Source organism: Arachis hypogaea, chromosome 18, assembly GCF_003086295.3.
Source record: "Arachis hypogaea cultivar Tifrunner chromosome 18, arahy.Tifrunner.gnm2.J5K5, whole genome shotgun sequence".
NCBI lineage: Eukaryota > Viridiplantae > Streptophyta > Magnoliopsida > Fabales > Fabaceae > Arachis > Arachis hypogaea.
The window spans coordinates 134,652,846-134,676,145 of NC_092053.1; the positions used below are offsets into that span (position 1 = coordinate 134,652,846).

Consider the following 23,300-nt stretch of genomic DNA (forward strand, 5'->3'; position numbering starts at 1 on the left):
TTACATGAAGTTAATAATTAAGAACTATTAAATAATTTAATTAATTTGACTAAATTTTCATCTAACGAGTCTCAATTATTAACTTTAAATAAAATTGAGTTTTCACCTTTACTTAATTATTCCAGCAAGCTTGGGAGATGAACTAGAATACATTTCAATTCAACCATAAGTAATACAAGAAACAAAACTAAAAAACTAAATTCTTATAGACTAACTATCCCTTTCGCCAAAAGGACTCCACATTAATTATTAGTTTTAAGACCGCAATAATCCGTTGCAAGATCCCCGGATGACTTGGATGATTCTGGAGATATGAAGAGCAATGCATGAGTTGACGGTGATGCGTAGCGAATTCAGGGATGGAGCCTGAAGGTGAATAATGTGATGGTGAGACCAAGCTCTCATGGCAAAGGAATATAGTTATCCAACGGTACCAGTGAGGCACCTGAGAAACTAGTTGGTTTTCACGTAAATTATACACAAGAAATTTGGAATCAAATTCTTCTAGTGCCAAAATATTATGATCTTCTGAGATATACAGGGGTGCTACCTTAAAACATGGCGAGATCGTTTCAGATGGGATTTCGAACAATTTAATCCAAGACTCTTCAACTCCATGCTCTTTCATTATCCAGAGAGTGCAAATAATTGGCTCATGCCGAGTGCGATAACAAACAGAAAGACGGTTATTGTGGACTTGCAAGCGAGGCATGTAGGTGAAGTTAGAGTGCATACTAATCATGGGCAGACACAATCGACCAAACAACTCCGTTTCCAAGTCGAAGGTAAGAACGAACCACTCCAATTCATAACAATCTATAGTAGGATGATACGCAATCCAATTCAGAGTGCCGCTCACAAATATTCCATTCCTTGTGCAAACAAAATCATACGGAAACACCGGATGATCAACAGTTTTCCAAAAAGGATTTGCACCAAAAGTGAAAACTATAGCCCCAGATCTCACCTTGGAATCAGTTATAAGAGACGAGTCAGAACAACCCATAACAAACTTGTACTGGTCATGTAGAGTATCATAGCCAAAGCCACAGAAAACATTGTCTCCACACTCGTGGGAGCACTCGAACGGAACGGATGGGGATACCGAACGGGTACCGGGATTGAAAAGAGTAAGAGTTTCAAAGGGAAAGCCTTGAGACAAGCAGAGCAATCCGTTGCAAGATCCCTCGATGACTATTCCGTCAGCCGGATGTGACTCGAAAGTAGTTGGCTGATGCTGGCGATAAAGAATAAGAGATTGTGAAGAGCAATGCATGATGTCGCCCCTCCGTCCCGCTTCCTTCCAACATAGTAATGGCGGCGGCGGAGTTAGGGTTGAGCATTGAAGGTGGTGCTTGACGAATTCAGGGCTGCAGATTAGGGAGTTCCATGAACGGCATACAATCCTCAGTTGCAGGAGAAGCCTCACTGGAAGCCTCGCCAATATTTCTCTAATCACATCTTCTGGAAGAGTTTCTTCGTATTCAAGGTATTTTCTTCTCTGTCCAAAAAATAAAAGGTGTTTCATTCTCGTAGTAATAAGAGAATAAGGATTTTTTTTTTTGGTGACTAAGTGAATAAGGATTTGCGTCTCTCAATAGGATTTACTTTTCTAAATTTTGAATTTTATTTATTTTATAGATAGAATAAAAAAATTATAAAAAAACAAACATTCAAAAAATAAGGAATTATATTTTATTCTTTTAAATAAAAATTTAAAATTAAAAAAATTTAAATTCTTTTTAAAATTTTAAAATAAAGAATATATATATAATTAAATTTTAAAATTTTAAAAATTAAAATGAGCATCCTAATGAGATTTACACTACGTACGAATTTTGGTGGAAAACTTTGAGTAAGTAAGGACGCGGCAAGATGCCTTGGACCATGGGTGCGACAATAATTTTTTCGATAGGCTATAGGCAAGTCGGCACAGCATCGACAGCTTGACGAGAAAGAAACTTGATGGCGGTGAGTCTGGCTGGTAAGGGAGGGAATGGCGGCGGTGAGGCTGGCTAGCGAGGGAGAGAACGACCATAAGAGAGTTAGAAGGTAAATTGTTAACAACTCAATTAGGTATCTTTTAAAAATAATATAATACTTAGTTTTTTATTATAATAATTTAAAAAAAATAAAATAAACATATTTAAAAATTATGAATAGATTTATTATTTTTTTAAAATTAAATACACATTTAAAATATAAACTAAATAAAACTAAAATTTAAAATTTAAATTTTAAATTTCTATTTCAGATTTAATATATTTAATTATTAATATATTATAATTAAAAATTTATCTAAAAATCAAATTATTTAAAATTCAAAATTTTAATTTTAAAATTATAAAATAAACCTTAAACTATTTATAAAATTTTGAATAAATTTTTATTTTAAATTTTGTTTTGATTTTAATTTTTTTTAAATACATTGACTTTGAATTTTTTTTTTGTAAATACAAATTGAAATATTGTAATAAAATAGAAGAAAGAAAAAAATTATGTTACAAAGAGAGAAGAAACGTAAAACAAGAAAATAATAACTAACTATAAAGTGGGTAGAAAGTTAGAGAAATTTTAATTTTTAAAATTTAAATTAATCTTAATTATAAATATGTATCCTAAAAGATAGAAATATATTTTAATTAAAAAATAATTAAATAATATTAAAAGTTGATAAAAAAATTGAATTTTATTGGACAAATAGCATTTTTCAATTGTTAAAGGATCAAAAGTGAAAATACGATTTTTAATAGAGTAATTTAGGATGAATTTTTTTCACCCTCTATGGACAAAAAATGTAACATTGTTCACGGTATTCATAATTTCAGTTGTTTATTTAGCGGAATTAAATTTTAAATTAATATTTTTTTTAGATGTAAACTTCATTTAAATACCAAAAAAATAATAAAAGTCAATATTTTCAATTATTTTATTTTTCTTTTTCTTTAAAAACGAATTAAAACAAGTTTTTTTACTATCCAAAACCCTTAATTTCTCTAGATGTCTATGGATGAAAAAAATTGTAGCCTTCAACGTGCTACTAGTGAAAACACAATCTACAAAGAGTTTATCGAATTTTTACAAGAACACTACTTATTAATTCTTACTTGTCTTTCTCTAAAAATGAGATAATTTTCTCCTCTGCTATACCTCTCCACTTTTTATATTCCAATTGAGTAGCATTGGCTGCTATATTTAATTTCTAATAACAATATCACTAATCAAAATAACCATCTTTAGTAAATTTTGAAAATTAGAATAACCTGTTAAATTGTAGTTTATCACAAGAACATTTTTAGTCTGACAATTTTTTTTCTCTTGAGATACTTGATAAGGATAATAATATAATAAATTTGTATTTAAAATTTTAAATATTTTGAATATGTAATATATAGTGTATTTAATGAATAAAAAACTTTAAAGTATTTTAATAAAAAGTGTCATTAGCCTAAAGAAAATTTAATTATTCATACTGTCAAACGAAAATACAAAATACTAATTTTTAGTTTTTATTTTTAATTTTTTTTTTTAAATATTCAAGTGTCTCGTGAAATCAAATGCAACCTAACTTGTGCCGAATGTTGAGTTGTGTCCAGTTCCCAAGCAAGCACAACATTATTAATTTTATTATTATTTTTTCTTTTAAATAAAAGGGCAAAGACTAAACAACAAATTAATCTGACAAAATAAATAAATAGCAAATATTAAAAAAAAAAAAAAACATAAAAGCATTTCATAATTCATGTCGCTCATTTTCTTTTTCACACCCTTCTATCTTCTTCTTCTGCTTGAATCGTTGGAGAAGCCAAAAAACAAAAACGAAGAACAATAGAAAAGGGAAATAGACAAGAAACAAAGGAAAAGAAAGGGAATAAGAAGCATGGTTTCAACGAGACGCAACAGTGGATCTCTCTCCGCAAAACGACCTTCTTCTTCTTCCGACGACAAACCTCCTTCTCCTTCTTCTAAACGCCAAAAGGTTCGTCTTATTCCCCTCACTTTTTCTTCTAAATTCCAATTCCCCAAACGCATGCCGTATATCCCTTGCTTTTGTTAAAAGTCCCCTTGAAGTTCGTCGTTTTATGGGATTAGGGTTTTTGAAGTTTTTAATTTGGGTAATTTCCTTAATTTCAGGGTGACAGTGGTGGTAGTGGTGGTGCGTCGGAGAAACCGGTGACGGCGGCGGAGGATTCCAAGGAATTGCGTGCTCCAGAGGCCGCTGCCGATCCCGGAGAATGCGGCACTGCTAATGACGCTCAGATCGCCGGCAACGATGGCAAAGCTGATGTCCCGCCAGCCGTACCAGTGGCAGCGCCGATCGCCGATGGTGCGTGCTTCACACTTATGGTTTTTCGGATCAACGTTGTTTTTGTTCATATTAGACAGTGAATGGTTACTTGTCGAGAAAAAAATTGATTTTTTTTTTTAATTGGTTTTTAGGGTCTACGCCAAGTTTGGTGGCTGATAAACCAAAGAGTTCGTTCTCTTCGTGGTTTTATCAGAAGCAAAATCCCAACTCTGAGGGTGTTCCCTGGTGCAGGCTCTTATCCCAGTCTTCACAGGTAATTCAATTGTGATTTTGAGTATTTAATTCAAGTTGCATTTGGACCATTTTTTATTTGAAGTGATAAAGCTTGTTTATTTGGGAATTGGAATGTGATGTTATTATTGCTTCAGAATCCGAATGTTCCTATTTCCACATCGAACTTCACAATTGGTTCCAGTAGAAATTCCAACTTCCCGCTGAAGGATCATACTGCAAGTGGAACTTTGTGCAAGATCAAGCAATCCCAGGTACATATTAGGGCCAATGTAAATTTTCAATGGGGTTTTGGAATTTATATTTGATGTGGTTGTGTGAGGTATGTCATGTCCGGGGTTTTTTTTTGGTTTTTTTTTTGGTTGTTCCTCCATGCACACCCCTCAGAACTTGCTAGTGGATTGTTTTGCCCGATTACTATTTTAGAGACTTCTAAGCACAGTAAATGCTTATCTGTAGTCGTGTGCATGGTTGCGTTGCTTTGTTTCCCCCATTTTCTTGGTTTCCAGTTGCTTGAGGTGAATATCTTAGGAAGTGTATGTGCAGTATGGTTACTGTTGTTTCTGGAAATGACCAGCGTGAGGGGAATGCTGTAGCTGTGCTTGAAAGTACTGGCAGCAAAGGATCTGTGCTAGTAAATGGAACGCTCGTCAAGAAGAGTACCAGCTGTGTGCTTAACTCGGGTGATGAGGTGGTTTTTGGTTTGCTGGGAAATCATGCTTATGTATCCTTTTCAGTTAATTCTAGTTGAATGCCATCCCCATATTTTCCTTTTCCAGTGTGTCTGTGTATTTTCCTTGATTTATTTTGACCTAGGTTTTTCAGCAACTGCATCCTGAAACCGCAGTTAAGGGTGCAGAAGTTCAGAGTGGTGGTGGGAAGTTACTGCAGATTGAAAAGAGAACAGGTGACCCTTCAGCCGTAGCTGGGGCTTCTATTTTGGCTTCTTTGTCTAGCTTTAGGCAGGATCTTACAAGATGGAAGTCTCCATCTCAGTCTGCCAGTAAGCCTCACCAGGGTACTGACGTTTCAGAGAGTGAGCTCGATGGCATGGAAGGCAACTCAACTCCAAATGAAGGGACTGACAAAGCCACTGATACTGGAGCAAGCGACAAGAATTCTCCTATGGATTGCGATCCAGATGATGCAGTCACAGAGGCAGGCAATGTAAAAATCTCTGGGGTGAATGATTTCCTAAGGCCTTTCTTCCGGGTCCTTGCTGGATCTAGTTGTAAACTGAAATTGAGCAAAAGTATCTGTAAACAGGTGTTGGAAGAAAGAAACGGAGCGAGGGATACACAAGCTGCATCATCTTCGGGTACATCTGTGCGCTGTGCAGTTTTTAAAGAAGATCTTCATGCTGCAATACTGGACGGGAAAAACCTAGATGTGTCCTTTGACAACTTCCCATATTATTTGAGGTTAGTTCTCTTGTAATGTAGAAGACTCTACTTTTGAATTTGATACCAAGGATGGTCAATGTCATTTTTTGCTGGCTTCATTCTTTCACTTGGTTGCCGTTTCCACACACGATGTCCGTTGCTAGGACTTGTCATTGGCATAAAACTAGGCATTTTGTTTTGAAGATTTTACTATTTGATAGATTTGTGATTTTCGAAAACAAAATCAATACTGCTTGTCACCCGGGCGTTATGATTTGAGTCTTCCCTGCCTTTCACCTGAACTCATCTTTATAATCTTATCTTTTTCTTATAAAGGATTATTGATTCTTTAACTGCATTTCTGATCATGCTTACCTCTTTTTGCAGTGAGAATACAAAAAATGTCTTGGTTGCAGCTTGCTTTATACACCTGAAAAATAAGGAACATGTAAAGTACACAACAGATTTTACAACCATAAACCCCCGAGTTCTGCTCTCAGGACCTGCAGGTTTGTGGATGTTCCATTGATAATATCCGTTGTCATCCTTTTCTTTTTTTTTTGTGTCTTTGGGTGAAGTGGAGCAGCGTGATCAATTCCTTATTTATCTCTTTACCTTCTCTAAAAAGTTAAGCAATATTATTATTATCACAAAGCGATTGATATTATATAGACGCCTTATTTAACTTTTAACTCTCTATTTCCTTAAATTGCCAATTTCTTTTGTTTGCAGGATCAGAAATATATCAGGAAATGTTGGCAAAAGCACTTGCAAAATATTTTGGAGCTAAATTGCTTATATTTGATAGCCATTTACTTCTGGGTGTAAGAAAAAAGTCCTCTTTGCCGAGTCTATGTTGGGATTATTCCAATCATACCTCCCTTGCAGATTGCCATTGTAGCGTTTCTGGTGTAAATTCTGATAATAAATCTTTGCTGCTTGTGCATTCATAGGGTTTATCTTCCAAGGAAGCTGAGTTGCTCAAAGAGGGATCCAATGCTGAGAAATCATGCATCTGCACTAAACAAAGTCCTACAGCTACAGATGGGGCTCGTAGTATGGATCCATCAACTAGTGAACCTGATACGCCTAGCTCCTCAAATGCACCTACATTTGGCATTGAGTCTCAACCTAAGATGGAAATTGATAGCGCACCTTCTACCTCCGGAGCCTCTAAGAGTGGTACATTTAAGCTGGGTACGTGCTCTCCTTTTTCCCCTAATCTTTCCTATCTAAAAAGGGCCTTAAGCCTTAAATTTATCATAAAAAGTTTGATGTTTTCCATTACAATCCTGCAGGGGATCGGGTAAAATATAGCTTTTCATCTTCTGGTAGCCTTTATCAGACATCTTCAAGGTACAGGTTTGCACTACAACTACAATTACACTGTTTTAAACTGGTTTCTTTGTACAGCTTACAGTTGTATCCTTTTCCCTTTATCAGAATAACTTGAGTTTTCTCATCAATTGGCACCACCTATGCCAGTCCTACTTCTTATATATGATATAGATGTGTAATGGATAAGATAGTACCTCTTTCACCCAAATTGAAAGTTCATATGCACCATGGTTATTGCAATCCAACATGTAATGGTTTCATTTTAATTAAAAGTAATACAAAATTTATGATTGATTGCCATTGTGCTGTAGTAATAATTAGAAATCAGGTAAATTTGCCATTCTTTTGAAGGCCTGGATGTGTGTTAAGGTGACCCATGGTACCTTAGGCTGTTAGGCATCACCCGTGCATAAGTGGTTTCTTTTATATCTGTTTGGGTAGTTGTATAGATGAATGGCAAGGAAATTAAGATTTTGAAATTTTTTATTAACTCAAAATTAACATTTCTTCTATGGAATCCAGATCTAGACAAAGTAATGCAACTTCCACCTCAAATTTTCATTTCTTCCATGGATATTTCCTCCATTTCACTCATACCCAACTAAGTGCTAGTGTTTTTTCTTGTACTTATAAGTTTTCTTGCCAATTGCACCTACCTATAGGGGGCCATCTAATGGAAGTCGGGGGAAGGTTGTCTTACTTTTTGATGATAATCCCTTGTCAAAAATTGGTGTAAGATTTGATAAACCCATAACTGATGGAGTTGATCTTGGAGGTGCCTGTGAGGCTGGTCAAGGATTTTTCTGCAACGGTAACAAGCTGCCTTTTCTATTACTACTGCTACTATTATTATTATTATTTCCAAAATATACTACATTCTACTTTTTATCTTTATCTTGGTTGTGGATTTTGAGGTGGTATTTTCTTTTTTCCAGCAAGTGATCTTCGTTTGGAAAACACTATTGTTGAAGAACTGGACAAATTACTTATTAATACATTGTTTGAGGTTGCCATTTACTCCACTCTTGGTTGTACACAAGAATTTCTTCTCATATATATTGCTTTGGTCTTAAATAAGAACTTGTAATCTTTGTTTCAGGTTGTGAATAGTGAGAGCAGAAGTACGCCTTTCATTTTGTTCATGAAAGACGCAGAGAAGTCTATAGTAGTTAACGGGGATCCATATTACTTTAAAAGTAAGCTTGAAAAGCTTCCTGACAACGTGGTCGTAATAGGTGCACACACGCACACTGACAGCCGAAAGGAGAAGGTAAGAAATGATTTGTTGACACTGACCATTTTCTAATGGTGAAATGAAATGCACATTGAGACATTAGAAACTTCTAATATGTACACACATTGCAGGTAAAAAGGTTATAACAGCCCTTGTCAAGATAATCTGTTTTCAATTTTTATTTACAAACCATTACTTGGTTTAGGTTCTTTGTTCAAAGGATGACTTTATTAGGAGTCCAAAAGTAGGTGCTTTTTTATTTACCTGGTTTCATTTTAGAAACTGGATAGGAGCTTTATGTATTTCATGGTAATGTTCGGTTTTTGCAGTGCTTCGGTATATTTGGTTTGAAAAGAATTCTAGGTTTCTTTTGTCTGATTCCTTTCCCACAAACGATTTTCTTATGGATAGAATTACCTACTTGGCATCCCTTTCGTGCTAAGCTAATGGCTGTTTAAGGGTGTTTCTATAACTGATATTCAAAGGGACCGGCATTCCTACGTTGTTATTGGTTATCTGGTTGATCTCTTTTTCTTGGATATCTTTGTATCTTTCTGAGGATAACTTATCTTCCTTTGTGCACTTGCTTTTCTTATAGTACAATTTTTCTACCAAAATATAAAAAAATAACACGAGGAGCTAAGAAAAGTTTGTGTATAATGGCAGAAATAGGATGCAAAATGGATATCCTAGTATTATTTCTTCGAATTTCCTTTTCTTGCTGTCCAATTAAATTTGTATTAGTGGTTATGATCTTTATATTCTGGTTTTGTTTTATGAACTGAGAAACCAAGATAGTTGTGTATAACGGATGGAGATTTGGGTTATCCTATCTATTCAATCCTGCAAATTCCCTGATCTAAATGAATTTTTTTATGAATGTTTGTCATTGCAGTCACATCCTGGAGGTTTGCTTTTTACAAAGTTTGGGAGCAATCAGACTGCGCTACTTGACTTGGCTTTCCCTGTAAGAATCACCAAATCCTAGTTCATTCTTCTTTTGGAGAAGGGGCCAGAATTGCTTACATATGCTAATGTCGTGGATATCTTATTTGCAACCCACAATTTTTCTTTGGTCTTCTCAGATTTGTTAAGGTTATGTCTATGAACTCATTTCAGGATAGTTTTGGAAGATTACATGACAGAGGCAAAGAAGTACCTAAACCAAACAAAACTTTGACTAAGCTTTTCCCAAATAAAGTTACAATTCATATGCCACAGGTATATGCAGTGGATTGGCTATATTATTGTATTTTTGGTTTCTTTATTTGTTTTGTGTTTTTCCTTATAATATATCCATGTTATGTTTTTTGTAGGATGAGGCACTTTTAGCATCTTGGAAGCAGCAACTTGATCGAGACGTTGAGACTCTCAAAATCAAAGGAAATTTGCATCAATTGCGCTCTGTAAGTATCCTGTATGTGATTGTAATATTAATTTAAACTACACATTTAACCATGTTGTACTGTGTAGTGATGTAAATATTTTATTATGAAATTATCAACTGATTTGTCTAATTTTATTTGTAGGTTTTGAGCCGTTGTGGGATGGAGTGTGAAGGACTTGAGACCGTGTGCATTAAGGATCAGACACTTACAAATGAAAGTATGTTCTGCCACTGCTACGTCACTTAAAGATTTCTTGTTTAAATCTCTCCCCAATTACATGATGTTTGCTATACTGCAGATGCAGAAAAGATAGTTGGTTGGGCTTTGAGCCATCACCTCATGCAGAATTCTGAAGCTGATCCTGATGCAAAGCTTGTTCTATCTTGTGAGAGGTAATTTAGTGCTTGCTTGTTCTATCTTGTGAGATGTAATTTAGTGCTTGCTACATGTTATATGATGTATACTCAATTTTAAGATTCTAACCTTCATAGTTGTTAACTTGTATTTATTAATTATTATGTTATTTTACCAGCATCCAGTATGGTATTGGGATCTTACAGTCTATCCAAAATGAGTCAAAGAGCCTAAAGAAGTCTCTTAAGGTGATTGTTATCAAGTTTTGCTACTTAAATTGTACTTTAATCTTCCTGTGCTGGTATACAAGCATCACTTTATTTAGAAAAAAAGGCAGCCCGGTATACAAGCATCCTGCCGTAACTTTTATCCCAAAGAGTGTAATGTACGCAGTCTAATTTAGAATCTTGCAATTTATGAACACTTGATTCTGAATCATCCCCCTTCTTCTGTTGTCTGATTTCAGGACATTGTAACAGAAAACGAGTTTGAAAAGAGGCTTTTAGCCGATGTTATTCCACCTAGTGACATTGGTGTTACTTTTGATGATATTGGAGCTCTTGAAAATGTCAAGGATACGCTGAAGGAGTTAGTGATGCTTCCTTTACAAAGGCCTGAGCTCTTTTGCAAGGGGCAATTAACCAAGGTTTACCTAACTTACATATTCAAATGCATTCTGTTGCTTAACTTGTATTTTTGCTATAGATGTCTGTTCGAAGTTAGAGTTATCATTGGTCCTATTATTTCTTGCTTTTTCTTCGGTTGAATTGCTGATTGGTTGATGTATGACGCCTTTAATGCCCTTCTCCTTTTCCTACCCTCAAAGAAGAGAGGAAAAGAGGAGAGAAGGGGGTGGCGTGTAGAATTTGCTGACTTGATTCTTGTGATTTCTTAATTTTGGCAAGAATGTAGCTTGTTTGTGTTAGAATTTACTCCCTTCTTCCCAAATTATCGGTTGCTTTGGAAAACTTGGTACCTTCAAAACTCTATCTGGATTCAATTTTGGGATGGAGGGAGTATCATGAAACTAAAAGCAACTTTGGAGAAGTTGTTTTAGGATATTTTTGGAGTTTTTCTTCTAGTAATATTGAAATGTACCTTTATTTTTGTGAAAAAATTAATATTAAAGTTGGTGATATTTTCCCATATGAAATTGGAAACTGTTCTGATTACTTGCCTCGAATGACCTTTTTGTGCAGCCGTGCAAGGGCATCTTATTATTTGGGCCCCCTGGAACAGGTAAGACAATGCTTGCAAAGGCAGTTGCTACTGAAGCTGGTGCAAACTTCATCAACATTTCCATGTCAAGCATCACATCCAAGGTTATATTTGCTTAATGAGAGTATTTTAATCTCTCCTTTATCAATTCGTTTTGCATGTTAACTAGTGGTATTCCCCTTAATTTCTTCAGTGGTTTGGTGAGGGTGAGAAATATGTAAAAGCTGTTTTCTCCCTGGCAAGTAAAATTGCACCTAGTGTTATATTTGTTGATGAGGTAAGGCTCCTTCATAAAATGATGCTATTTTTTACTGATTTATTAGTTGGGGAAAAAAGGTGATCCGATATGGTTTTGTGCATAGGTTGATAGCATGTTGGGCCGAAGGGAAAATCCTGGGGAGCATGAGGCCATGCGAAAAATGAAAAATGAATTTATGGTGAACTGGGATGGCTTACGTACAAAGGATACCGAGCGAGTTCTTGTGCTTGCAGCCACTAATAGGCCTTTTGACCTTGATGAGGCTGTCATAAGGAGGCTGCCACGAAGGTGAATGCCATGTTCAACTGCACTTGAATTTCCTTTTTTCTCCTTTTTCTTCTATTCCCTTTTCTTTATTATTATTGTTTTTATAGTCTTTATTTATGAGTATTTGGGTGGTTAGGAGGGCTTTTAGAGATGTTAAAACTTTTGTCATCTCTGGTTTTGTGCAGATTAATGGTAAATTTGCCAGATGCTCCTAATAGAGCAAAGATATTGAAAGTTATATTGGCAAAAGAGGACTTGTCTTCCGATATTGATTTTGATGCAATCGCAAATATGACCGAGGGGTATTCCGGAAGTGATCTTAAGGTTAGGGTCATTGTTTTTTGCTTTTATTGGTGACACTGCTGTTAATAACTGTGGTGCCTTCATGCTTGCTCTTGCATTGCAGAATTTGTGTGTAACTGCTGCGCACCGTCCGATTAAAGAGATATTAGAAAAGGAGAAAAAGGTAAAACCCTTCCGAACAGTTTCTAGCAGTATGCTAGTGATTAGTCATTGTTGTTGGCTATGAAGTTACCAGAATCGATGTTACTTTGATTTAATATTTGTGATTCATTCATGACAGGAGCATGCTGCTGCTCTGGCAGAGGGTAGACCTGCTCCAGCATTAAGTGGAAGTTCCGATATCAGGTCACTAAACATGGAAGACTTTAAACATGCTCATCAACAGGTATATCAAACAGCAATCAAGCCCCTTTTCTTGCTTTCGTCACTAAAACAAAACAAAATTAACTTTATATATCATATTGTGGCAGGTATGTGCGAGTGTGTCCTCTGAATCCATAAATATGACTGAGCTTTCGCAATGGAATGATCTATACGGTGAAGGTGGTTCAAGAGTAAAGAAAGCACTTAGTTACTTCATGTGAGAGTTTCTCCATTGTACAAATGTTCCCCACCGGCGACCCTCCTTGATGCCCCTTTGAAGCCTGCGTATTCACTTGTCGTTGCTCTGGTCTGCTGAGGCTAGCAGGAGTTGGTGCTGAGCCCCATTTCCTTTGTAAAATGAAATATAGATTTCTAAGTAATTTGATTTGTTATGGATGATGGGATTATGGTGGGTTTTGAAAGAAAGTGGAGAATTTTGGCCAGGCTCTGTTGCTTTTTGTTTTGTTCCTCAACCACTTTGCCACCAGCACAGAAGAAGATCATGTTGATTTCTTATTATTTTTTTTTAATTGCAGTATTAGAGGAGAAAGATAAAGAGAGTCATATATGATTATGACCCTTATTATAAGAGTAGTTGTCACACTCCTAAGTCCTAATGTCAACAATAATGATTTTAGATCATGGACACAAGGTGACTATTTTCTATTTTATATTTTTTTGTATATACCATCATATGCATGACACAGCTATGTCTTTTTGATTCCATAAGTCTGCTACTTATTTGAAAGATTTCTTAAATTCGACATGTGCCATGATACAATTCTTTCAGCATTATTGATTGCACTTTATGGCCTTGGAATTTTTAGTTGTATAAGCTCTGCATTTGTAATAATATGCTATGGAATGGATTGGACAATTTTTCTTTTAATGAATTTTGCTAATCAATGCTTTGTTTGAAATATAAAGAAGTGGGATTTTTATTTTATTTTTATTATTAATTCATTGAATATATTGGTGAAAGTTTCATAATGTTCCACTTCTACGCAGCTAAGTAGTAAAGACACTAGTTTTTCCGTTTCATACTCTTCTATATAACAAATTTAGTGTTGGGGGATTGTAAGTTTTCTCACTAGAGATATTTGGACTGTTAATTCTCGTTAAATATGTTGATGATATTTGAACTGATAATTTTTTTTATTTTAGGGTAAAATATATTTTTTGTCTTTAAAGTTTAGCAAAAGTTTTAAAAATACTTATATGTTTTATTTTGTTTTAATTTTGTCCAATTTTATTTGTATCAAATATACTTCCAATAGTTAAATTTTTAAAAAATTTAAGATTAATTCAACAAAAATATATGAAAATTGTGCTTGTTTTGTTTGTGTTGAAGGTTGTTTTTATGAAATTGTTGTTGAATTAGTTCTAAATTTTTTAAAAAATTAGCTGTCAGAGATATATTTGATATAAATCGAAAACTTTTGGGATAAAATTAAAATAAAATAAAACTTAATAGTATTTTTAAAATTTTTGCTAAACTTCACAAACAAAAAAATATACTTTATCCTTTTCTTTAAATATATTGATATTTGTATTGGGGATTGTCCGGGATGATAAGTTAACAATTAGGTCATTTTGTCATAAGGAATAAAATAAACAAATATTGGGATGTCAAAATCAAAATCTTTTAAGTGTCAAAATGGTTATTTACTTACTTATCAAAGCTGTTCACAACCACAATTATGAATTGTGACTCATGCTCACTGAGTAGAAAATATCTTTGTTGTAAAAAGGTCATAAATTTATTAATTTAAAATTGAGTAATAATGAGAATTTCAATTCATCTTCTTCAATTCATTATTTGTCTAATATTTAAATAAATATTAGATAAAATATTCAAAATATTTTTTAATCTAAATATTAGAAAAATATGTTAGAACTTTTAATTATTTTTTTTTAGTATTTACACTCGAATTATGGACTGTTTTCATTTTTTAACTCATTAAAAAATTGATATATTTATACATATTTTGTCTCAATACATTAAGCTTTAATAAATAAAGAAGTAAAAAAGGGTTAATTTGAAAAAGGATTATTTTCGTGCTAGTATAGTTGAAAATTAAAACTATTGAATATCCAATTCAAATTATATCCACTAATAATAAATTTATGCCATGGAAAATCAGCCAATCATGTATTATGTATAATTACATGTATTGTTTAACTCATTTTTAATATATATTTTATTTTTTATCGTGTATTTTATATTAATGACTGATTTTAGTGTACACCTAGCATGGTTGCTAGTTAACATGTAGGCACAAATTATCAAAGTGCATTTAAGACCTAATACTTGACAAAACTTGCAATGGAAGTAATTACTAAACTAAGAGTAAGAGATGTGAGTCTTACCAAAACTTCTGCATTAACCTTTGAATGAAATATAAAATTCAAATAATCACCAATTTGAAGGAAATTCTAGCAGCAATTATTCAGCAGTTAATTCTTTTAACTACTATTGCTGAAGAAGAATTACCCTTTCTAGACCTTGAAGAAGAGCAGTTTTAAACGCCACTAGACATCGGATCTAATCTATGAGTCTTTTCGAAGGCGTAAGGTCGTTATTCGAATTTAAAAAACATCTCAATGCTGCGTCATAAACTCAGCAAAATTAAGACAAAAAAGCATGACAGCAGTCTCAGATACAAAGTAAGTAACTAATATACAATCAATAAGTTGATAGAATTAATAAATTGTGCAAAATTTTCAAATTTCTAGTGCATCTACATAACATTACATTATTTGCTTGAATGGTCATCCAAAAAAACGAATATGATTAGATCATTGTGTAAATCACTTTATACTAAAATTATAGAAATTTTGAAGCAGAATTTTATAGAAAAACTAAGAAAAACTGCTTACATGACAACACCCTCTGACAATAATTCACAACTCATAACCCCATGAAAAATATCACTAATTATTAAAAAAAAAAGAATGGGATGACTTAGAGTGAACTTAAAACTTGGAGGAAATAGTGTTGGGTCGAACGTGGAGAGCTCTCGACAACCGGGGAGATTTCGGGGAGGAATCAAGCGAGAGAACATAAGATGAGAAGACACCACATCCAACTCAAAACCTTAAGGTATCAAGTTAATGGGTCTCTCATCTTATAAACTCCTCACTCTTCCATGCTTTCTTTGATGTGGGACTAACTTCAACACTCCTCACACTTGCAACACTAACAATCTCCCCCTCAAGTGTGAGCCTCCACATCAAGCATCAACTCCCCTCTAGCTCCTCCACCACCACGAGTATTCGTCCATCACACCGCCGCAAAACACCGCGGGACACGCCGCCCAGACCACCTTTGCCGGGAAGACTTTCGATGCTTCACCTTGAATACCCCTTAAAACCACCAGATCGATTAACCATCGGCTCTGATACCACTTTGTTGGGTCGAACGTGGAGAGCTCTCGACAACCGGGGAGATTTCGGGGAGGAATCAAGCGAGAAAACATAAGATGAGAAGACACCACATCCAACTCAAAACCTTAAGGTATCAAGTTAATGGGTCTCTCATCTTATAAACTCCTCACTCTTCCATGCTTTCTTTGATGTGGGACTAACTTCAACACTCCTCACACTTGCAACACTAACAAATAGCATAACCAAAAACGTTACATCTTTAGCCTTAACAAAATGATTGTATATACTCTCTCAAATATACATGAAACACTTGACATAAAAACTTTTCAACATTATTTTTTATGAGAAAGCAAGACAGGAGTTACATTATGTACAAAAAAAATCAATGGAATCAATTCAGAATCAATATACAGAAGAAAAAAAAAAATCATTCATCACTGCATCATTATTCTGAATTCTTCAAAGCTAAGCACACCATCTCCATTCAAATCAAACTGATTAATCATAACCTTGCATTCATCAATGGACTTTTTCTCACCCATTTTCTTGAACATCTTCCTCAAGCTCTTAGGTGTTATGAATCCACACCCTTCAGTATCATACATCTCAAATGCTTTCTTCAAGTCCTTGATCTTCTCTTCTTCTCCACCACCTTCCATCAAAGCAACAAAATCCTCCAAACTCAGCAATCCGTCGCCATCCGAATCCAACTCCTCAATCACCATTTCAACCTCCTTCAGCAATATCTCTCCTCCCATCTTGCTTACCCTCTGCTTTAGCTCCGACGGCGAAACCTTCCCGTCGCCGTCTTCGTCGAAATATCTAAGAACACGCTCATATTTCATGTCCCTTCCCATGTTTCAAAACACAGAATACAAAATCGTATCTGCTCCTCGAACTGAGATCTCTTAACAAAAAAAAAAAAAAAAAGCACTTTGTAATGATCAAATTCAACACTCTTTATGGTGCTCAACAACAAAGTGATCAAATTTTTGTTGAAATGAGAAATTGTACTATCTAGTGTGATCTTTGGCTAAGTGTGTGAAACATTTTGTTTGGCAACCAGAGCCTTTTATAGATTATTATTATGAAGTCGGTAAAAGATAAGAATATAGTAAGTACCGCGTTGAGGATGTGTTTAGGAAAAAAAAAATATTTTTTGATATAAATATCATAAGATATAAATAAAAATCTACTTATTATTAACAAGTTGCTACGAATGTTCCAAGCGATAGATGAGGCCACGACATATGTTGGTGTCACAATAATTTATGTCATAATGGGACCAACTTATATTAATAGTAAATTAGAAAATGTGGAGAAATGGAAATTGAAGATAAATTTTAGAATCTTAGGATATATGTATAACGCGCAAAAACCATGAGTAACGGTCAACCGCTTCCTGGGGGTTACGTGGCGGAAACGTTTTGATGCACGGCCCAGTGAAAATTCAACACGTGTTATAGTGTGTGCCGTACCACGATTTTTGTTTAAATTGACCGTATTATATTATGATAATATCACTGTGTTATATTATATTCTCCCATCATTGTCACATTAGCCTTCTAATAGTGTGTACATATTATTTTTATTCATTTGATTAATCAGGAATATTTAATAATAAAAAATATTAAAATATATTATTTTTTATTTTTATTTAATGTATTCTACAATAAATAAAAAATTTAATTTTGATATATTGACAGTGTAAAGTATAATTATATTCATTCTTTTGGATGATTATTTATGTTATTAATGTAAAAAATAATTATTTTTATTGATGTAATATTATATAATTAAACATACGTATAAAATTATTTTACACTGATAATATATTAAAATTAAATTTATAAATAAATATTAAATAAGATAAATTTAGATTATTTAGATTTTTTTTAACATTATTGGGTACTCTTAGGTGTACTTTTAGTTTATGTTACTGATTGTTAGGTGTATGTTTCAGTTCTTTTTATTAATTTATGTTTAATGGTTGCTAGCATGTTAGTACAACTGGAGTTAGCATAGATGGGTTCCTTCATAGTGCAAGGTAATTCATAAAAAATTAACAGAGTATTTTCTTTTTTTTTTTTAAAGTAAAAAATAGTTATTCTTCTTCACGAACTTTGAGATTCTATACGTGGTTTACTTGCACAACTTCAATTTTAGCTTTTCAATAAAAAGAAGTGTTTAGTTTGAATTTGATTAGCATGATGATTATTATTGATTTATTAAGTATGGAGTAGAGATTTAAGCGTGGTTTCATCTTAAAGCAACTATATATTATCAATTTGATTTTGTTGGTTTTTAAAATAAAATTACTGTATTTAGTTTGAGAAAATATAATTTGAAAGAAAAATAAAATAATAATATCATGATTACCAACAATTGTGATGAATAAAAATAAAATTAGAATTTACCTGTAGTTCTTAATAAAATAATAATATTATTAACAAAATTTTGTTTTCTTTTGATATGAGAGACTATTTACAATTTGTATGAAAAAAACCAAAAATAAATTTGTATATGCTTCAGAAGTGGTGTTGTCACACTAAACATGCTAAGTAATTAAATGAATTCAAGATCAAGATATTAACAGTCATTATAATTATTCACTCTTTAGTTTCAATAGAAACTATCAGAGGAAATAGAAAATAAAATCTTTCCATACATCTTTGCTTCTTCAATCTTGACCAATGTCCAAGCAACCGATTAGGGCGGGTTCGTCTGAGGAAGACATTCGAGGAGCCACGAACCACCTAAACAGATTTTGGAAAAAAAGACAATGAGGTCCGCCAAGAAAATAAGAAAGGAAAGAGTTGGAAAAGGCTACACTGAGGACACCTCCCTTGCACCAAGAGTAAAAAATAGATTAAATAAAATGTTTTTATATATATGTATATAAGTATATTGTTAGGGATTCCAAATTAAAGTGAAAGAAAACTTAATGTCTCATTAAAAAATTATAATTTTAAAAGTCGACACCAAATAAAAAAGGGAGGAGGGGGGGGGGGGACCAATTGTTAAGGGCCATGTTTCTTAATACTAATAGGATTCACAAGGATTTTCTAAAAAGAGCTTTTCTTAAAAATATCCTTTGACTTTTGACTATGTTTATATTAACACATAAATTATGGTCACCCACTCATTCAAACCCTGATAAAGCATTTGTGCTTACTATATTATGTGTTTAATTGATGATTATAACGAAGGTGTCTATGCGTCAAAACAACCCATTCCGTATGTGTAACCACGTAGTACTAATTATGCCTTGACTAAGCAACTCAATTCTTTTTGTTTTCCATGTGTTCACTAAGAAACAACTATGAAAACACAGCGGCAAGAAATTTCCTTTTAAGAAGGATAATGATTGACCTAGAACTCTCTACTCTATTACACTACTCTACTAGATGGCCACGAATTAGAGTAGGTTATAGTTTTACTCTAATCTAATTCGCAAGTTTAAACTCTGATTTAAACTCTATCCAGTATCCACACTAAACTTCTGCACTCGATCCTCTCAATGTGACTCCAAAAAAAAAAATTATTCTCACTTAAACACTACTTAATACTTCTATATTTCACACTATCAAATATTATTTGTTATTAGGAAATTGAATTACTAATTTGGTAACAAGTATTTGTTTAAAAGAGAAAAATTTTGATTCAACTTTCCACTTGTTAAACATCTATATATAAACATACTCATTGTATATTAAGAATTGTTAAAATATATATTACGTTTAAAAGAGAAAATGTGGAAAATATAGAAATTGGATCTGCATATATTATGGGAGTGACAATTCTTTACTCTAGTGATAAGCAGGCTTACACTATTAGCTAACAAGAACAAAAACTCATCACCAAATGTGATGGATTTTACTTGGTCGATTAATTATCAATATGACTAAGATAAACCACCACATTCAATATTATCTGGTATGAATGTCAGGAATGGCAATGAAAACCATAATTCACAAGATGGCAACATTTTTGTCTGATGTGCTTTCATATTTACCAACTTCGAAACAAGTGGCTTAATCCTTACTTTTCGATGCTAAATTTTCCTTAATCTCAAGTCTAAACACATCATAAAGGGACAGCAATTGTACACATCAAACGAATGCCATATTTCAAAAATAAAATAATTAGTCTCACAGTTGATTGAGAATATGAAGGCAGAGAAGAAACTAAGAAACATATCCATGAGTTACTTCTTTTATTAAGCTCCTGTTGCCTCAACCATTTCTTGTTCCACAGTGCTTGGGACAACAGGGTAGTATTGGTAATGTAGGTCCCCAACATCATCACCAGTCCATTTCTTCCATCCTTCTGGTCCCACATGGTAAACTGAAATCACATAAATCCCCAAGTTAGTGATTTATAGCTATAAACTGGGACTGAAATAGCTGCTGCAAAATGCTGACCATGAAGATTTAGTGGTTTGGAAAAAAAAAGAGAGTATATTTTCTATGATTTCATTTTAACAATTTTCTTTAAGTTGACAGAGTAAAATCAATGGGAGTTTAGGTGTTTTGTGAGTGTGTTTCCAGATAGTTTCATATGTAGAAGTAGCTCTCGAGTGTGGAGTCAATCAACTCAGGAGAGAGAAAAATTACCGCTAACAACTCCACCACTAGCTCCATCACGGAATGTTGCATGATATATTGCTCGTCGACCTAGTTCAACAGCTTCCTCAACTGACAGGTCATATCGGTACCTAGGATGAGAAGGGAACTGTTGATGAATATTGGTGAAAGGCATTGTTATACCATGTAGAAGTTAAATGAAAAGACTTGCTCACCCATTGTCCAATACACCATAAGCATATGGTGAACCAGATCCAACAGAGAATCTAGTGCCTTTCAATCTTCCTCCTTCACTATCAACATAATATAGACTAGGACCCTAAAAGAGATCATCCATTAGAAATTGCAACAGCACTAGCTGAGCAAAAGCCATATGGTAGTTGGACATGTGAATTACTGTTTCATCCCATCCAGCAATCATGGTACCGACTGATAAACCCATTCCACGATAAGAGTATAAAATATTTGCAAGTAGCTTTGAGGCTCCGGTTACTGATATCCTCCTTTTATTTGCCAACTCGTGCAACCGACACTACACATGATATGGACCAGATTAGACAAACGATTTGCATCCCCATATTTGTAGAAGTAAAGAAATCCTACATTGTTAAGCAAAAGCTAGATATTTGTCTTGTTTTACTTCGTACAGGTAGAACCATTTAGTTCTTGTATTTCCTAAGTGGACTGAACTCAAGGATCTAAAATCCATATAGAATGAGGTATATGTGAAGGTCAACTAAGTCAAACTTCTCAAGGCAGCTTATAACAAAATAATAAGCATCAAATGAGAAATTGAGTATAATAACCACAATGGAAGGCCATTATATTAAAAAAAGATGTATGTTGAAAATAAGAAAAGCAGCAGAATGGGACTCATAAAAACATGAAACCATTATATTAAAAAATATATCCATTCTCAACAAATCCCAACAATAATCCTAGCATTAGAGTAATAGAGAAAGCTAGAGAATAGTCTAAACGGTTTAGGAATACTACTGAAGGCATCCAAACTAATGTGATTTCGCTAATATAAGGCTAAGGATGGTAACACATATAACAAAAATATCCATATTCAAACAAACGGGTCATGAGTAGTTATCACTTCAACTAATGTGCATGCATGATAAATTAGAATAGAAGTTGAGGCAAAGCATCACAACTTGCAATTAGAACTCCAACAACAATGATCACAGCAAAATATAACCAAGGAATCACTAGCAGTTGGAGAGAAGAGTAGGGCACAGGAGGAAGCTCAGTAGGAGAACCATAACAGCACTACAAAAAGCAACAATTCAAGATAAAAGGACTTCAAAAATTACCTTTATCCCAAGATTTCTGTGCCAAAATTGGCAATCAGCGGCACCTCCGGCCATTGTTCCAAGCATATATGGATTAATTTCAATAATCTTCTCTACAGACTGTGAAGCTGGAAATTTCCATTACTCATCAGTAGTAATTGAAGAGTAATAATAATTCAAAGACAAACTAAACAAGTAGATTAAACCCTAAACAACATTAATCAATTAGAAGCAACAATTTTCAAATTTGACAAAATAAACATAAAATCAACTCACATATATATATCCTCCCATGCTAGCTCTAGAATCAGCAGCTACAATGACACCGTCCTTAAATATAAAAGCAAGCGTTGTAGTACCCTTTGCAGGCTTCACCATCTGAATAGCTTCTTTCACAAAGCCATCGAACTAAAACCACAAATACAAACACAAAATTTCGTATTAAACCAAGGTTTCAACCTGCTCTATAGAACAATACCCTAATTTCCTTTATTTACTACTTATAAATTAAAAAATAAAAAACTAAAACAATTTTTTTTTCAGACTCGAAAAATTGAGAAGTTGAAAAATCACTCACATCATTGGAATTAGGAAGCTGGAATGACGGCGGGGCAGAGAACTCTCCAACGACGTCGTCTCCGGGTGCAGTGAGTGTAGAGAACGATTCGAGACCAGAAGTATCGAGTTTCATGATTTCAGATTTTAGACTTAAAAATTACCATAAAATCCAAACGGTTAATTAGCATTAAAAATAATAATTAAAGAAGAAAAAATCGATGTAAAATTGAAAATAGAAATGGATGATGAAATTGGCGCACTGATTCAAGTGAAGTGGGATCTGAGTGTGTGAGGTATCGTTGAGGTTGAAGCAATGAGAAAAGAAGAACGGGCGATTCAGTGAAAAAGGAACTGTTTTCGAGTGTTGGTGCCTTGTTCAGAAAGGCGGAACTTTATTTGGGCTAGGCCTGCTGACTTGTCTGTGAAGTTGGACCTTAATTGGGCCAGCTCATTTTCAACCAAAAAAGTGGCCCATTTGTTTATTTCCTTTTCCATTGCTTTGCATTTCATTTGATATATGATATCATACCAACAATCAGATGTTTCAAAAGGCAAAAGTCCAAAACAAAAACAATGACCTCAAAAAAAAAAAAAAAAAGCAAAATAAAAAATAAAACAAAGCAAACACAATTTTATATTTTTTCATTTATTTAATTTTCACTCCTTAATTAGTGAATTACATTACTTAAAAAGATGGAAAAATAATTCATCCCAAACCATGATGTGCGAGGCATGCTCCTTGCATTGCTCTTTTAGGTAACATACTAACATCACAGTCCCCTTTTTTCACCCCTATTGGAGGAACTTTTCTTTTTAGCATTAAGG

At 33.8% G+C, this 23,300-nt stretch overlaps 4 protein-coding genes across 18 annotated transcripts; 1 reads left to right on the forward strand and 3 right to left on the reverse strand.

The window, feature by feature from the left end:
* Positions 1 to 214: 214 nt before the first annotated feature.
* On the reverse strand, positions 215 to 1,528 carry LOC112772161 (F-box/kelch-repeat protein At3g23880-like). The gene has a single exon (XM_072225144.1). It carries the CDS (start codon positions 1,526 to 1,528, stop codon positions 215 to 217), a length of 1,314 nt encoding a protein of 437 aa, XP_072081245.1.
* Positions 1,529 to 3,561: 2,033 nt separating this feature from the next.
* On the forward strand, positions 3,562 to 13,405 carry LOC112772162 (uncharacterized). Of its 15 annotated transcripts, none has more exons than XM_072224674.1 (29): positions 3,676 to 3,979; positions 4,135 to 4,327; positions 4,441 to 4,562; positions 4,678 to 4,794; positions 5,118 to 5,264; positions 5,357 to 5,447; positions 5,574 to 5,722; positions 5,807 to 5,961; positions 6,310 to 6,431; positions 6,655 to 6,746; positions 6,876 to 7,119; positions 7,221 to 7,284; positions 7,923 to 8,071; positions 8,196 to 8,266; positions 8,360 to 8,530; positions 9,390 to 9,461; positions 9,614 to 9,715; positions 9,811 to 9,900; positions 10,024 to 10,099; positions 10,181 to 10,274; positions 10,415 to 10,484; positions 10,703 to 10,882; positions 11,436 to 11,558; positions 11,648 to 11,731; positions 11,817 to 12,001; positions 12,166 to 12,304; positions 12,387 to 12,446; positions 12,564 to 12,668; positions 12,754 to 13,405. In XM_072224674.1, the coding sequence occupies exons 1-29, from the start codon at positions 3,881 to 3,883 to the stop codon at positions 12,865 to 12,867; spliced, it is 3,480 nt and encodes a 1,159-aa protein (XP_072080775.1). In that variant the 5' UTR covers positions 3,676 to 3,880; the 3' UTR covers positions 12,868 to 13,405. The 15 variants fall into 15 exon arrangements, with proteins under 15 accessions (XP_072080774.1, XP_072080775.1, XP_072080776.1 ...); XM_072224675.1 differs by having other exon boundaries at positions 7,221 to 7,278; XM_025817045.3 differs by having other exon boundaries at positions 5,574 to 5,707.
* Positions 13,406 to 16,291: 2,886 nt separating this feature from the next.
* LOC112772163 (uncharacterized) lies at positions 16,292 to 17,298 on the reverse strand. The gene has a single exon (XM_025817048.3). The coding sequence runs from the start codon at positions 16,888 to 16,890 to the stop codon at positions 16,468 to 16,470; it is 423 nt and encodes a 140-aa protein (XP_025672833.1). The 5' UTR covers positions 16,891 to 17,298; the 3' UTR covers positions 16,292 to 16,467.
* Positions 17,299 to 19,871: 2,573 nt separating this feature from the next.
* LOC112772164 (proteasome subunit beta type-5-like) lies at positions 19,872 to 22,754 on the reverse strand. The gene is made up of 7 exons (XM_072224685.1): positions 22,495 to 22,754; positions 22,190 to 22,325; positions 21,939 to 22,045; positions 21,017 to 21,151; positions 20,835 to 20,938; positions 20,650 to 20,750; positions 19,872 to 20,380 (listed from the first exon to the last, which is right to left on the reverse strand). Exons 1-7 carry the CDS (start codon positions 22,606 to 22,608, stop codon positions 20,253 to 20,255), a joined length of 825 nt encoding a protein of 274 aa, XP_072080786.1. The 5' UTR covers positions 22,609 to 22,754; the 3' UTR covers positions 19,872 to 20,252.
* Between the last annotated feature and the right edge of the window lie 546 nt (positions 22,755 to 23,300).